At 24.7% G+C, this 18,648-nt stretch overlaps 1 protein-coding gene across 1 annotated transcript; it reads right to left on the bottom strand.

Annotated features, from left to right (window-relative positions):
• Positions 1 to 3,664: 3,664 nt before the first annotated feature.
• LOC113552469 (KH domain-containing, RNA-binding, signal transduction-associated protein 2-like) lies at positions 3,665 to 18,299 on the bottom strand. Its single transcript, XM_026955347.1, has 9 exons — positions 18,232 to 18,299; positions 16,818 to 16,921; positions 15,539 to 15,651; positions 11,757 to 11,872; positions 7,774 to 7,804; positions 6,969 to 7,115; positions 5,358 to 5,583; positions 4,158 to 4,350; positions 3,665 to 3,948 (listed from the first exon to the last, which is right to left on the bottom strand). The coding sequence occupies exons 2-9, from the start codon at positions 16,903 to 16,905 to the stop codon at positions 3,876 to 3,878; spliced, it is 987 nt and encodes a 328-aa protein (XP_026811148.1). The 5' UTR covers positions 16,906 to 16,921; positions 18,232 to 18,299; the 3' UTR covers positions 3,665 to 3,875.
• Between the last annotated feature and the right edge of the window lie 349 nt (positions 18,300 to 18,648).

Below are 18,648 nucleotides of genomic sequence, written 5' to 3'. Positions count from 1 at the left end.
AAAAACTCAAACACAACCATCATGTACCTATTGTATATATACGGGCTTATTGTATAGCTTTCATTAACGATCGTTAAAAAACATTTTTTTTTGCAGTGCATAAAAAATAAAATATATAATACAAAATTATAAAAAAATTCTATAATAGTCATCATTAATTATAAATCATTATAATTATAATGAAAAAAAACCACAAATGCAGCACACGAAGAAAATAAATAATGCATTATATGTATATTCTTCACAAAATGCAATTAAATATAATCAATTGTTAAGCAATTAAAATGTATTCAAACATATTTAGATGACTTATAATATATACTTATTATATATGAATTATACTTAAAATATATTATGTATATAAATTACAAAAGAACTATATTTTAAATTTAAAAATGTATAAATAATTACTATATAGGTACTATTACTATAAACGTATTAGTTATTAATTTTTATTTGTAACCAAACATAAATAATGCACTTAAAAAAATCATCAAATTATCTACTTGGATGATGGCCCATGCCCCGTATAGCCGGTGTGTTTTTAGAATTTATTAGAGGTGCGTTGAACAATGGCATTATAAATTGTTATATTATATTTAATTGTAATTCAATTAACATCGTAGGTATTCAAAAACAATCCTATAAATAATAATTATTTTTAAAATATAGCAGAAATTTTATACCACACATTGATTTTTATTTGAAATAAGAAATATTCAATAAATTTAAATTTATAGACGAACTAAAAATCTAATATATTTCAATTTCATAACCTAAGATCTAACTATCAGGAACACTTACTTATGCAGTTATGCAGTTATAGACAGTTAAGATATACGAAAATTAATTGATGAAAAATAATAAATAATATCATCTTTCTTAGAAAAATAATTTTCCAATTTAATATTTTTAATTATTAAATATAACTATATAAGTAATAACTAATAGGTATAGAAAGTTACTGCTACTTATTGTTTACGTCTCGGTCTCACTGAGGTAGGTATCTATAATGACATGAATGATAGTAGGTATATAGTATATAACATGACATGAGATTAAAAATTATATGTTCATCCGTGGTCACTATAACAATGGCCTTTATGAATAAACAAACATGTAATGAATGACAGAGTAGATTAATCAAACCCTCGTCTAAGTCTATTGCCAATTAATGAACTTAATTAAGACTTATTAATATTAAAAATCATCGTATTCTACGGGGGCGTAATTTGCAGATACAAGTGGTGCACATTTGTATAAATGCACGTTTGCATCTCATAGTCCATAGAATATAGATTGTTTTTCATGTATTACGAATAAAAAAATTATTTAGACTTTTTTTTTAATTCTTAAAGAAATAATTTTTTTTGAACTCCAATTATCGTCTATATTCCATAACTAATAAGTAATATTGTACTTTTTAATAGCATACTATTATTTAATATTGATTATTTTAAACTAAACATTGAATTTCTTTCATTTTTACTCAATTAAAAAGTATTAATTATTTTTTTGCATTATGCATGTCGGTACTCGTTTTAATTTTCATTTGTATAAAAAAAAATTATCAATTTAATCAATTATTATATGATGTTTAATAGTAGGTTTTAAATCTGAGAATACTTATTATACGAATCAGAGAGTTGGCTATTTATAAATTAATTTCCATTCCATACAAAATTCTAAAATGACACGATTATATTTCATCCTTTAGGTTATATTAAACGTGTCAGCCAACATAATATAACCATCTAACATTTTAATATATTATACGATTTGATATTATATTTCACTTCAATAACGTATAATTTATGAGTATGTAATTGCGTTAATAAGAAGCGATTTATAGTTAGTGGTTAGACTATCTTTTAATAAATAAGTGCAACACAAGTCCCCGTCGGATACTTTAACCAGATAACATCGGTCTCATAAAAATTCTAACATCCATTCCTAAGGGATCTTATTTACACACGTCTGTTGGCTCGTATTTTACAGTCCTTCGAAAAAGAAACCACGTTTTTTCGATACTTTGCACAAATATATTATATACAAGCTAATATATATATAATATACGCTGTGTCTCTTTATACGATTAACTGTGTAAGGTGTAAGATGTAACATGTGCAATACTTTAAAAATTTGATTAAAAAAAACCAAGCAACTGAAACATTAATATTTACTTGCAGTAGTTATCCCGAACGAGTTAACTACAAAGTATAAAAGTATACAGATATTATGTCGCAAATTTTTAAATTGATCATAATGAAAAATATTACATAAAGATAAAATTAATAATACGTTTAAAAATATTTTATAGGTATCTATAAAAAAAATGATTGTCATTGAAATCACCTATACGCTATTATAACACTATTATTAACTATTAATTCTCCAGAGCTGTGAATTTAATTCACCCAAAAACTGTTAAAAATGCAAAAATATGCAAAATAAATCGTCTTATATTAACTATACTTACATTAGTATTTAGTACAAGTAAAACAAAATTGGACTGGAATTATTAATTCTTCTCCAACAAAATAACAAAAAGAAACATACGAATGCATTAAATTCTCAGTCCTGGGTTTTATTATTATATTATAATATTATGTGTACTTACTTTATATTCAAGTTTATTTTAAGTTATTACAGTTTATATTTATATTACATTTAATTTTTATGTTGCTGTTGATATTGTTATCGTAGACGAATTCTAATACACATTATAAAAAAATAACATTTATATCTTATGAATAAAATAGTTTATAATACATAATACATGTATATTATATATATGTATTACGTATATGCTTTATACAATATATACATGTATACTATATATATATAGGTATCTAATTACTTGTATAATTTAAAACGGAACAAATAATTAATAGCATTTGCTTATAGCATTTAAGAAAGTTAATTAAATTAAATTTTTAGATTTTTTTTTCTTTTTATCGTTTTTGTTTAGCGTTTATACTATAGTCTATATTTATATATTTGATTAAGATGTCATATGCAATCATTATTTTAATAATTCATACATTACTAAACTAATAATCAGATTAGTTTTATAAAATATTAGTTCACATTTACACGCATTAATATCAATAATTAAGTTCAACTTAATTGTTAATACTTACTTAACTTTTAGCATGATAAATAAATTATATAATAATAATATGATATTAATAATTTATATCTAACAATGGTAACGATATAATATAATAATAACATATCTAACTTAGAAAATAAAACGAATTAGGTGTATCTATTTAGAAATAAAATATACATATAATAATTAAATAGACTAACTATAGTAATAAAACAAATTTCAGAAAGTCTAACTACATAATTAACTAAAAATAAATAAACTAAAATAATGTAATGTGAATTTTTATGCATTTAGAATTTTATATATTACATTGATTTATTGGATTATTATTAAAAACTATACATACGTAGAATAATGTTAAATATTTATTGTGATATTATTAAGGAAGTAAATGTAATTTTATTTTATTATTTTATTTATATGATCGACTTTATAATTTTTTTATTATTTTTTGAAGGTAGATAGCTCGTAAGATATAATTTTACATATTATAAAAGTTGAAAATATATAATACTATTATAATATATTTTATTATATATTGAGCAATTTTTTCTAATCATTATAGTAATAACTACACATTAACTAAAATGAAACTGACTTGTTTTAAATTAAATTAATTATTTAGGTAATATATTAATTATTATAATATAATGATTAAAAAGTATATTGACCCATTTTTCCATGCGTTATGACTACAGAGAAGTTTGATCGGGTAATCTATGAATGATGTGAAGAGTATTATATTATAATTATATTATATTTAGTTCAAAAGTAGATTGGTCGTGGGGATAAAAGGCTTTTCTCTGTATGTGGATACATCTGTCTGAACGAGTCTGCAATAAAAAAGAAAAAAAGAAAACATTGGGATGTAAAAAAAGTTTTGGTATAATGATGTATAGTATTATATATATATATATACATAGGTAGATTCTTCATTTGTAAATTTATATTAATAACATAAAATATTATACTGTGAAATAAATATATAAATGAAATATTGAAAAAAAAATGTGTAAAATTTTTAATTTAGTGTAAAACTTACCCATTAAAATGTGGCGAAAATGTGACCATGTCTTTGACGTGTACTTGTGCAGTTCTAGCTCTTGCCAGAATTGCCATTACTGTTCGCTTTGATGGAGTCATTGATACTTTGGCACATTCTCCAGACAACAGGGGACGTTTCCTTCCTGGAGTTTCCGTTAACCCGTTTGAATTGTTTGGAGTCACATGTTTTTCTACAACCAAAAGATAAATGTATTCTGACTACTGTTACTATTATTATTGTTTTAAATATAACTAAACTATAAGAACAAATATCAAGCTATTACTTTCAAAGATATATACCATTAAAATATGTATATTTAGTTTTCTTTATTTTTTTGTTCATATTTTATTTATTTTAATCTAAAATCAAATTTAGTAGCATAAAATACACTACGTTAACATAAAACAATTTAGCTAACATTTTCAAAATAGTAAAGTCAACTTTTAATATTAAATACATTTATTTTTAATAATTGTTTCTTTTTAATAATAAGTTATGTATTACTGTATTAGTAATTCATATGTAGTTTCCAGTTGGTAATACCTAATCTTATAACTTTATAACTTTATAATTTATGTTTCAAATGTAAGGTGTTTAAATACCTAAATTAATTGATATACACTAAATATTAATATGAATTATGTAAAATTTATTTCAAATTGTGAGACGCCTTTTCGGCTTTCGTTAGACCTCAGACGGCTTAAAACAGAAAACCACGTTTTGCTCAATGCTCAAAGACCCACTTATTAAGTTGGGTAAACAGTGAGCTCCAATAAATCTGTCAAAACACAGCGCGTTAAGCTATACAAATGTTATAATACACTGTATACACATATAGGTGTCACAAGAAATACTATTCGTGTAAACTTTCATCATTAACTAATCGATTTTAGACAAACTATTCAAATAGGTAGGTCTACAGCAGTATAAGTATGCCATGGCAAACGTAATCATAGGACGAGAATGAGAGGGCGTTGAAAACGGAATCTTTGCACAACTACAGTAAAATGTAATGAATGCGGAGAAGTTCAGGCAACGTTTTATCCACAATTAATACTACTCAATCGTCATAACCTTTAAGTATATAAACTGTATACCATGGTATATATACCTATTATTCATATAATATTATATTAAATGGAAAATACTAGACGACCCATTGTTGTGTGTCCATGTGATTATAATATTATATCGTACCTGATGCGTTAATTATCGTTTGATTAGTGTTGATATTGCTGTGTTTGGTGTGCACCGGCGAACATTCTCCGGCTGAATGAACGGCGCTGTAATTTTGGCGATTATCGTCCACGGAATGAGACGAAGATCCGCTCTCGCCGGTTTCCGAATCGGTCGCATCCCCCGATCCCTTCTGTAATATTTGCATTTCCCACATTTGCTCTTGTCGTATTTCATCGTTATAATCCTGTAATCAGATGAGTAGTATGTTTAGCAATCAGTAGTTACAAATTCGAATTTAATAATATATATCCGTAAACTATAAATTTCAGCGCAGACGGAAGTAGGTATTAATTAACAATTTACGAATGAGTTATTTAAGTCTTAAAACTCCCTCTCATCGTATTACTCAATAACATAGTATATATATATATATATATAAACACGTTTATATGATATACTTTAAAATTTAAATGATTATGTTGAACATTTGTTGAACAAATAATGACGAATAAAATGTCTTTTGAGTTGTTAACAGTCTAGATGGTATAACGGCAAGTCAATGGTAGGGTAAACGTAATTAAAAATGAAATGTTTTTTTAAACATCAAATGCTACGTTCATACAATTATTCTATGGTCTGGATTTCCCCCTCTTGTGTTAAAGCGGTGAACTATCTTAAACGAGTCAACTGGAATATATTTTTGTAACTCAGTCCCACTCAATGGTACATATAAAAAAATAGCGACGCTTATCTAAAATCTCAGTTACTTTTAATTCACACCACATTTTATTCAACTACGTCGTTATAAAAGAAATATACTTATTATATATTTTTATTACATTTAAGATGAATTACTTTTATGAATCAACTGGATTTACTGCAATTACGTTAAACTCTTAAAATTTATAATCAACTATATTGTCTGTGCATGTAGTACCATTAGTAATACGTAAGACACTAAGACCGTATATTATATAATTATATGCATATTTAGATATTAAAAATTAATGAAAGCACCAATGTGTTGATTTACATTGGTTTCCTCAACAGCTTAAATATGCGTAGTATGGCATTAACTAATTAATTATACTAAAATAAAGATACTTATACCTATATAGCTATATGTACACAGTATATTGTACATAAGCTGAATAAACTCATATCTTCAACATCTTAATTGATATACCACCAAGCCACCGTATTGTTTAATAACATTATCTAAGTATCATAAGCATATTATATAATATAGAAAATGTATTTAAATGTAAGCATATTATATTATTAGTTATGCATAATATGATAAAAAATATTTAATATTATAATTTTATATAGATTTAAATGTAATCAAAACTATCAATAATGCATAATTAACTATGATTTTTATTTAAAATATTGGGAAGAAAATAATAAATATTAATTTATAAACTGTAATACTTGAATACTTCCCAAACGAGTTATTTCTGCAAAATCCAGTTATCTGTTAATAGGTTTTTAATAATAAAAAAGTTCTTCAATTAATTATATTTATTATACAACTTTGTATAAATATTTTATCACGTCATTCACAATGGAATATATTATTTGGGTTACATTTTTAATTTTAATTTAAACATATTTTTTAAAACTTACCGGTACTAAAAATCTTCGGACTTCTGTTAAAGCATATGCAATACGAGCGTGAGCTTCTGCTGGAGGAGCAAAAGCTGTTATTTCAACATGAAGGTCATCTTTGAGATGAGAAAATTTTGGATCTCCTGAATTTCTTAACTTTTCTTCCTTAAAACGAAGTACAGATAAATAAAAACAATATTAATTAAATACTATTTAGTATTTACATTTCACTTAAAAAAATAAAGTTGTATACGTTAAATTACAATTGTTATAGTACCTACATATTAAGTATAATATCATTGAAATAATTAAACCATATGAATTGAACATGATATTTTATTATTTCAGTCGATTGCTTACATTTAGAAATACCTATACGGTGTCTTGCTGTGTATGACAGAGTGACTCATAATGTATATGTAGGAACTCGACAAATCATAAACTTATCCATTCGCCTTCTAACTATATATATAATATACGAGTATTATAATTTATAATCTATCTATAGGTACACATAAATACATTAAAACTAGTATTTCAGTATTTGAATATATTTAATAGAAATTAATAAAATAATAATTCAACTCTTCGATTACATATTTTTTTTTAAATTAAAAATTTCAGATTTTTAAGAAGTATCATGAAATCAAAATTGAACAATTGATTAATAAAAATATAGGTATATAAACGCACACAAAACATAGTGATTTCTCCTTGTTAATGCACGTATATTCTATTATCTTACATTTGCATGCTATTTTCTAAAAATTCCAACTCAATTATAATTTTAGTTTTATTAAAAAAAAGTTAAAAAAAATATTACTTGTAATTTAAAATGTGAGTATGCTGAACAACTGCTTCATAAATAAAAGTCAATTATGATCACGATAAAGGATTAAATACTATTTTATTATTTTTATAAGTAATGCACTAATGCATTTATGTTTAATTTCACTGATAGTAAATAAAGAAAATAAAACATTTGGTAAAAAATAAATGGTTCTGAAAGATAATCACGATGGTATCTAAGAAATATTGTTAAACATTTTAACTTTTGATAGAAATAGTAAAGACATCTATAAACTACATAATAATACGTACATATAAAATATTATATTATACAAGACTATAGTAAGTTTTAAGTCCTACATCAAAAGCCTCCTATTTCCGTACACGAATAAACTTTCACGTATCTGCCATTACTTTTTCGTAGTTATATTGTTCATGATATTTAAACTTATTATAAAGTCACTTTTACACTTAGTCTTGATAGTTATATCACGCTTCTTCTATAGTTCATTTTGTATAGTAGGATACTAGGAAAGCAATATCATATCATTCTATTACTAACTAACATATTTCAAATTCAATACATCAATAATTATCTATCCAAAATCTTTTTGTACTTGAAACTTGACAGTATAACTTAAATGCACATTAAAGATACTCAAATACTGATATATTATTAAACATTTAAGATAATTTAATATTCATACTTAATTTACCATTTTACCCTGACTGTACAAATATAGGTACAGCATGACTCATAAAGATATAGAGATATTAAATAAAATATAATGCGTCTATACCTATTGGTTATTATCTATATAATGTGTATACTATAATTTAATTGATCGTATATACATATATAAATATATCATTTTAATATTCAGTATTTGTGTAATCAAGCCATGTTCAGGATAGAGTGAGAAAGCGCGCAGGGTTAGGGGCGCAAAAGTGCCATACCCAAGGGGCGAACATTTTACGATTAATTTTGATACTAAAATATTATTACTAACAGCACTATAACAATATTTGCAATTTATTTTAATTTATTCGTCACTTTGAAATCAAGTAGTTAATGATTAGGTACCAATTTTTTATTCAAATTTTTTCTTGTTACTATTATATCAAAACGTGTGATTAGTGATTACCCAAATTTTATTTTAATATGATGTATTATTATTATGTATATTGTATGTATTATATGTATACGTATCATGCATTGTTTTTATGTATATTGTATATCGTATATTTTCATTATATGTGAAGTATGTTTGAGGGAATCTTGATGGTTTTAATGATATTTTTATTTTGCATTTTTTGACAAATTTAAGTTTTTGAGGCATTTTTCAAAAGTTTTAAAAATATTTTTTATGATTTGTTTTTAAAGTGAACATAAACATTGTAAATAGTAAAAACCTAGTTAAGTTGTTATAAAAACTAGTCTTTCGGCAGAGGAACAAAATGGTCAGATAGGCAGTGTAAAACGTGTACATGATACTCGTATTATGCAATATTCGTCGACCCTCGTTTTCATATATTATCTACAAATACTTAAAGATTTGATACAATAGGTACTTTTATTTTAGTGTCTTTAATATTTTACAGTTTATACTTGAAAAACTTCATAACACATTTGAACACGTTTCCACTATACCATTTTTTAAACGATGAAAAATAAATTTGTATAGTACCTAAATGTATTTTAAGAATTTTAAATCGTTTTTTTTTATATTTTAGAGCATTAAAAATCCTAGCCCTATTCATTTTCAATTATTTATTTAGTTCTTGTTGATAATAATAGTTTATAGTTGTTAAAAATAATTATTAATTAAAGAACCATATTATATTATAATAAACATATTGAAGTGTCTGTACAATTTTGAAACCATTTTATACTTATTCGTAATAATTTTCCGGGTAGCTGACAATATATTATTATATTATACATATAATATACAAATTCGGTATACCAATACATTATACATCTACATATAGGTATCGCGTAGTTCTTTATAAGTAAGATAAGTGAATCACTTGGGAGGGCGCTTTGTATTTGAAACTTTGAAAGCAATGATAAATCAATGCATTCGAAAAACATTTTTGCTATAGGTTTTGCGTTTGACTAAATTTGATCAATATTTTTTTGAAAATTATCTGTATGAATTTAAAAAAAAGACTTTTTGCTCTTTCAACAACAATCTATGTTCTACTTTTAAATTTTTAAAGCAAATATATTAAATAAAAATATGGGCAAGTACGAAAAAAAAATAAAATTATTACTCACTTATTTAGAATTTTTTTTACGATTACCGTATTAAATACATACTTTATTTTAATCGTAGAAATATAATTTTTATACTAGAGATACACATTTATTTTAAACTAATTGCTCAACAGATAGTTTAAGTAATCTTGTTTTATTTATTTTAATATTTTTTATAAAATGTCCTAATGTTTAAGTATAGGTACGTTAGCGATTAGCCAACCAACTAGTAGCTACCCAGGGAGTACTTGCACAGTGCAACATTCACTATAAATAATATTTTTTATGAAATGATTATTTATATTTTATAACTTATAAGCTATAAAATGTAAATGACTTATGCATTTAAATAATTATAATAATTAATAATTAGGCAATAAAATATCAATTAGTTAACTTAAAATAAAATAAAATCTGATATTTTGACACATCATACACATAGTTTACATTTTAAGCACTATTTATTATATATAAGATATAATAAGACCATGTACTGGTATTTTTAGACATCTAAAGTCTATATATCTATTCCATAAGTTTAGATGTACAATAAATCCACCTATTATGAAATCAAAATTGTAAATGAAACATCATTAATAATGTCCAATATTTGTCAATAACAGACGTGTAAACACTTATTACAATTTTTAATAAATAACGTTAAATCTGATGTAAATCGTATAAATGTCGTTATGCGTTTTGATTAAAATTTAAAACACAAACAGTGTACCTAATACTTATACGTATATTTATAAAGTATATATTTTAACAGCGTATACAAAGCAATATGTTATAAATAAAATGTTGTTAAAGAAAGGACCGAGATTATTCATTTCGATATTATTCATTTATAGTTTATACCATACTGAATGTGATTTTATGTACGCCCCGGAGGAATTACTACAGTTTTCCGTATAGTTCTATTATAAGTATACTTTTACGGTATATTGGTTATTATAATAATCGACCAGTATCGTAGAGGGGATGAAGTTCGGTGATAAAATAGAACGGAAAAAATAGCGCAAACGCGCAATAGTTTGTGGTGGTAAATACGCATATACAAATATAGAATTATTATGTTGTATTGTAGATATTATATATGTGTTTATGTATAAATGTTATATGCGCGAATACGTGTAGTAATTCATACGTGAAAATCGGATTTATCACGTGCATGTGATATCAACCATGTATATCGTTTAACTATAAAAAAAAAACGGTACCTGGAAAATAGCTTTTAGTTTTGGGTTAAATATTGTCGCCGAGAATTGTGCACTTATACGCCGTATAGATACAGTTATTTTGAAAACAAGACATTTTGGGCTCATGTATAGGTACACAACGTCACAACATAATAAAGACTCCGGTAAATTAAAACGCGTGTCAGTAAAACGTTTTGTCCCGCCGTTGACACGCTTATATTCGTATAAACAATAGTAAGTTAATATAATTTCCCCATCTTATCCATTCCATCAAGTAATCAAGCGTGTTCGTCTTCCTCAACTGGAGCGTACACATAATCAGTATACAATATATTATATATTTATTTAATCTATGTATGGGTTTGACGCACCCGATTTTACGCATATTATACATTTGATAGTAGCTGAACTCCCGTGGTCTAGCATATAACATTTATATGCATATAAATTATAAATAATAATAATCACGGACAAAGCGAGTCCGTGATAATAATAATTGTTTAGTCGAACAAACACCCAGCGATATTAAGGTCTTAAGGACAATAATGCAATTACCTTGTTCGATCACGCATAGATCCACGACCGAGTATTGCCATTTTCGTTATGGTATCTTCCTGTAATCTCTTCAAAGAGTTGCCTTTTGGTCCTAATAGTTTCCCCACAAAATTAAACTGGAAACATACGAAATATTTTAGATATAAAATAAATCTTAACTATTATTTGTATACACTGTATAAGACATAATTATATTAAAAACTGTTTTTGTATCTATGAATATAAAAATTAATTTGTAAGAAATGCAAACATAAAATAAGTAAGTAAGATAATAGTTGTGATCGTGTTATTTCATTTTGTGGTCGTTGTTGGTTATCAAAATTATTATTATAAGTAACATAATTATAAATGCATGCATAATATTATAGCTTTAATAAGCAGATAATCTAAAATTTCAAATTTGTATTAAAAAAAAAAAATCAAAACATGTCAACGATATTTGTTTAGAAAAATACGTTTCGATTCACATAACTGTTGTATACATATGTTTATAACTTATAACGATATACTCGTATTTCTTATTTGAATTTGTTTTAGTATATGAATTGTTCGACTCAGTTTCAAGACTGCTCCCTAAAATAATCTATCATATTTCATACAGTAGCTTTTCCCGGAATTGTAGAATATAATAGATATTTGAAAATAAAAGAAATACTGAGAATCACAAAACAATCAGGAGTTAGGACACTTTCAAAAAGTATAAGCCAAAGAAACAAATGCTTACGATGGCTTTATGCTTTATAAATATATATGGCATTTTTACGTAGCTATATTTCTATACTCTCTAACCACTCAATAACAACTAAAACAAAAGTCATTGGATAATTTATAAAAATATTTAAGTTGGATGTAAATAATAAAAATATACTTTAATTTTATATATAGGGACAATATTTTCTTACATAATTACTTGTCAGTTTGGAATTATTTTAGTTTATTATTATTATTATTGAGATCAGTACAAAAATTACAAACATTTTACCAGCCTCCCCTTTTTTCAATTTTCAAATTTTTTTTGGTCAAATATTGGTGCGCCATTAGTGTGAATTTGTACGATACCGGTTTAGCCGTAAATTAAAAAATAAAGAAGGAGGGCTAGAGAAATGTTCGTGCAAAAATGACATATTAACAATAGAATAAAATACATAATAAAATTGTATAAACAGTTAAAGATTAAAATGTAATAAAATTAAATACGTACTGTTACAAGCTAATATATGTAAAATATACGATCTAAATATTTTATATTCAAATTTTGATAGTTAAAATTGTATATTTTAAAATATACTTTTGACATTCCTTGCCTACATTTTAGGCAAACTAATACATCACAAATTGAGCTGAAAATTGAATTTACTTCCATTGTCTCTTTATAATACGAAATATTAATAATTTAATACGAATGTAAGATAATATAATTGTATTAATATTTAATTCATTTAAATTTTAAATATCGATTTTATAAGTGATATTAATAATTTATGAATATTTTTAATTTTAACTCAAAAAATATTAAGGAACTCATTTCTGCTGTATAAAAAGATTCGAGTATAAATCGTCACAAGGAGCTATAATGGATTAGTTAAATTTTAATTCAATGATAAATAAAACGAAATTCTTAATTCAATAATTTGAAATTTTTCCAAAAACTTGTGTCACAATTTGACACAAGACAAAAACAACTTACGAACTTTGCTGATGAACTGCAGAATGATGTTAATAGATTTCTAGTATAAATAGCTTGTTACAAGTTAGTCTAAATATTTTTAAAACGTAATTATTTAGAGAAAAAAATGGGATAAGTAAGGATGGAAGGTTTTAATTTCCACAAATGATTATAATAACATACGAGTATAGTTTTATCCAATTTCGTTAAAATTACAAATGCATTTCCAATATCTCTAAATTTGTATGTAAAAATAATTTAAATTCAAATTTTAAACTTTTTAACAGAGAAAAAAATTATTTATAACGATAAAAAGTTTAGAAAAAAAGGAAGAAAAATATTTTTAATTTATGTTATATGTCCAGAAATTAATTAAATAAATAAATGGTAAATATATAGTGTTAAGATTCGTGATAGTTATTGGTTTTTGAATTGTAACAAAAAAAAGAAAATCGAATTTTCAAAAATTGCAGACGTTGCATTGTTTCCCGCTATTTTTCCAATTTAAGTATCTACTGAGATTTTTCTAGTTTTGACCCTAAAACACCAAAGTACCAACTAAATCTAATGTGCTATATCAGAAATCTTCTTTGTTTATAAGATTAATACAAATGTTTTGCTCCAAAACATGAATACTGACAAAAAAATATTAATAATAAATAATAATTTAATAGCAATTAATTTCTCGCTCAGCTCAGTTATTACGGCTCAATTACTCTCAATTTTGGGATTCTAAACTTAAGATTGCTTAAGTTTTTAAGTTCGTGTTAAAATAAACCCACTATATATATATAGATGTATAGATTCTATTAAATTATTTATATCCCAATAACATTACAATATAATATTATACCAGTGGCGTAGCTGAGGTTGATGGTGCTGCAGCCACTTCCCCTCGAAGAAAAATCCCGGCTACGCCACAGTATTATAACTATATATACTATTGTGCTATAATAAGCATTTATCAATTCGTTTTATATATTAATAAATGAACAATTATAACTGACACAAAAACAAGTAATAAAATAATAAAGTGTGTAACATATATTTTTACTTAAGATAAATTAATTACCTACATATACATCATTTTTGTACGAAATTATACATATATACCTACCGTTGGCATAAATATTTGCCTTGTAAGACTAACTTACATAACGAGCATACGTGTTATAATGAGAGCAGTATCTTTTATGAATATAAAATTTGGGGCGGGGGAGGAGGTTAATATAATGGCGGACCCGGACGCATACGATGATTATCTTATACAATATTCTGTTTACGCGCTACATATTATATAATATACTTTGCTGATATGCGAAGTACTAAACTGATGTGTGTTCATGTGAGGACACACTTCTATAGTTGATTAAGTTATCTACCAATACGGCTGTGTATAATCTGTGATTATTTCGAAAAATATACATTTCTTTTTTTTATTTAACATTGTATTAGGTATACATTTGTATAAGGTAATTGTTAAATATATAGTTTATTAATTCATTATAAAATATTAATCAAAACAATTTAATGTCGATACTTTAGAATTTTAAGTAATATTTAAATATATTATACTATATAATAGATAGGTACAAATATTTTAATTAAAAAATAATTAATAATCATAAATAAAATGAATAGTTTTTAATTTTTTTCTTTTAAAAACATACACGTCCTTGGTGGAAAATCGAGATCGACATTTTCAACAATACTAATAAAATCATATAACGCCCTTTCGCTTTTGAGTTTTAGGTTTTATATATGTCTAATCATTATATTCTAATGGATATCGTTTTCATCTAATTCATATTAATAGGATAATAATTATTTATTTTAAATTTATAAGATAGTATAGTATTCCTAGTCATATTGCTTATGTAGGCACATTTAAAAACAATATGAATATTTAATTGTTTAATAATATGGTTACGATGTATCGACTGTTGTGTACTGAGTTTGTACACAATGTTTGTATTTGAAAGATCTAATTTATATTAATATCTAAAAATCGCCATCAATATTGATACAGCATAATAAATTATTAATTATAATTATGTTTAATTATTAATAACTATTTCCTTCATCTAATTGTAAATGATGTATCCCTAGTGCATACCTTTGGATGGTCTCTTACAGGTACAGCTACCCTGATGGAAACTTTAATTGGTTTGTCACGGGTTATGTCCACCATTCGACGAATACCTTCTGATTTTCCTCCGTTTCTAGCTTCTAAAATGATAAGAATATTTTTCTTTAATAACTACGTTGTTATTAAAATTAAAATAAGATAGAATTATGGATTTATTACATATTTTTGTATGACTGCAAATGCATAACAATATAGATTTTGAATTAACAAGTTGTTGGAATCTCGAAGAGATTAATTATATTAGTATATTATTTTTTACATTTTTTTGTAGTAGTAAAATTAATTAATAACTTTTATATAACTTTGCCAATTGGTTGAATATTTCATGAATATAAAACGAAGGTATACTAAGTACAAAAATCAAATCAAAATAATTTGTAATGACTTTTTTTTTTTATCAAAAATAAGCAATAAATACACATCTGAAGAATTTGATATGAAAAAACTGAAATTTACAGCCCTCTCATTTAAATCTGAAATCTAAAATCAATTTTGGATAAACCGAAATTTGGTCATAATAGTTTTTCGAATTCTATGACTTATCGTTGTTTCTTTCCAATTTCAAAAGATACAGTACAATATGTTGGCTTACACCAAGGCAGGCGAAGTAGAATGATTTATGAGTAACGACTTACGAGTGCCTAACATGCTCAGTCACTTTATTCTATCCTCGTATAATTTTTAACTGTGAATTTTATCAATTTAACATTTACACACCTAAATAATGACGAGTTAATATTTAAAAGTTTTAAATTAAATTTGTCACTTGTAGGTGCGATCCGTTTTTATCGTTCAACACCGTGCTGGCAAATACACAAAATGTAATACTGTGCCAGGTACAGAATGTTAGTTTACGACTATCGTAAATTTGACTTTAGCACGCTAACCTGGTATAGTATACAATAACTACTTAATGCTAGAAAAATGAGACAAAATCGTTATTTTTACCCAATATATATGATGTCTAAGACACGATAGTAATTGAATACGATTACATCTATAAATGTGATTGTTATTCCATGTTTATATTTAAATTTTATGTTTTGGCTTTTACAGTAGCTAATTATACAATTATAGATTATATACCACGCTATCATATGTTTTTTTGTTATCATAAACAATAAATCATTATATATTTTCATATAATTTAATATCTATACGAAAGATTAACGAATAAATTCAATTGTTAAAGACGCTTAACTTAATAGTCAAATAAATCCTATGATTTAAAATTACATTAAATTACCTGATTGAGAATTTAATTTACGATTTTCACTTTTATTGCCGTGGAATTGATTCTCGTCGTCAACTTCTACAATATCCATATCTGACATGATAGCGATAAATCATCTGTTTGAAATTTTATTTTACGTTAATATTTTTGTGAATTAATTACAATAATTGCTTAAGACCTGAAATATTGAAAGCTTTAAGTTTAATTTTATAAAAAACCAATGCTGTTTTCTAACGAGTATGTGAATATTTATTTTAAAACAGATATAAATTATAATAATACATACATGCAGTGGCATAACCATGGGTGAGGGGGTAATGGTGGACCAAACACCCCCCCCCTATCAGCTGTATCAAATTAATGTAAAAATGAACTGTTATTGTTAATCGTTGATTATGTTTTTTTAGTATTTTGGGTTTGCGCCCCCCCCCCATTTTAAAACCCTGGCTTCGCCACTAAATACATATTAAATATAAATGATTTTATAATAGCACATATACCTAGATATCTACTTTTATAAGTTGCATAAATAATAATTAAGAAGACAACAACTTATAGTTTTATTATTAATTTACTTCACCATGTAATACATTAAGAAAGAAAAATGTAATTAAAATTGATAGATATGATGGACGTATAATCTGTACTCAGTTTCAAATAATTATCGGCTATGTTTACCCATAATAATATAATTTATGCTCTAAAACGTCTAGACTAGCATATAGTTTTGCTAACTATTAAGACCTATTACACGAACTTCTTAAAAATATATTAAGTTACCAGTTATGTATGATTTATACGCTTGTATAAATTTAAAAACCAAATTGATTTTAAATACCTGGATTTAGATGATTAATAATTGTAGTAAAGATGTGTGAATGTATGAATGGAATTATTATGACAACAACATCATCATAAATAATATATACATATGACTACTATGTAGATACCTATTGCTATTTTATCATAGTCTGCAAAAACTAATTTTTATAAAGGGAAATTAATTAACAAATTAATAAATATAAAAATATGATCTATCAATTTTCATTTCATAATAATTTGAAGTTTTGAAAATTGAATACTATGCTTATGTATTATAATAATAATAAAAATATTATTATTTTTCGTTATTCTAATTACCTAATCAACATCACATAAGCACTATAAAAGTTGAAAAAAAAAAAACAATACTGTATATTAATTTTATAATATTACCTACTTTATTTAATAATATAATATAATTATAAATTATTTATTTTATTTTATAGTTCATGAGTTATATTTAAAAAAAAAAAATAATTTTTTGTACTTTTATTAAAAATCAGGGTAATTATAAAATAATATACATTTATAATAACTATATAATAAATAATATATATATTGCTATAATACGAAGGTATTTTTTACATAATTTATACTGACTTACCAAATAATACAACAAATAATATAATATCCTCGGGAAAATGTTTCAAGTGATATAATTCTGTTGAAAAGTTAAACCTATACTAAACTTTATGAAAGGGCTGCTTTACGTATACCCTCGTCGTTATGACGATATCAACGCTATCTAGTGACATAATATAATGTATATAATTTAAATTATATTATTACCTACATCATGCCATAATAAAATGTATAAATGCAATTTAATCACTGATACAATTAGGACACAAAGGATTAAATAAAGCACTTCACAACTTTCAGTGACACAGCTTATGAACATTCCATAAAATAATATCAAATCCCAGGGCATTATAAAATACACTAACTGAAATTAAATATAGTTAAATTTGTAAAGTCGACGCTTTTGATAAACCTAATATGGTTATTTCATACAAAAAAA

This window comes from Rhopalosiphum maidis, chromosome 2, assembly GCF_003676215.2.
Source record: "Rhopalosiphum maidis isolate BTI-1 chromosome 2, ASM367621v3, whole genome shotgun sequence".
NCBI lineage: Eukaryota > Metazoa > Arthropoda > Insecta > Hemiptera > Aphididae > Rhopalosiphum > Rhopalosiphum maidis.
The sequence above is the reverse complement of the archived record's forward strand: the minus strand, read 5'-3'. Positions and strand labels throughout refer to the sequence as shown.

Bases quoted from the DNA above. Each gene is read 5' to 3' on its own strand.
- LOC113552469 (XM_026955347.1), bottom strand. From the start codon at position 16,905: ATGTCAGATATGGATATTGTAGAAGTTGACGACGAGAATCAATTCCAC. The intron at 7,116-7,773 runs GTAATATTTTTT...CTTCGTTTTAAG, and splicing joins ACTCACATTTTAAATTACAA to GAAGAAAAGTTAAGAAATTC. The intron at 5,584-6,968 runs GTAAGTTTTAAA...ATCTGATTACAG, and splicing joins TCCGAAGATTTTTAGTACCG to GATTATAACGATGAAATACG.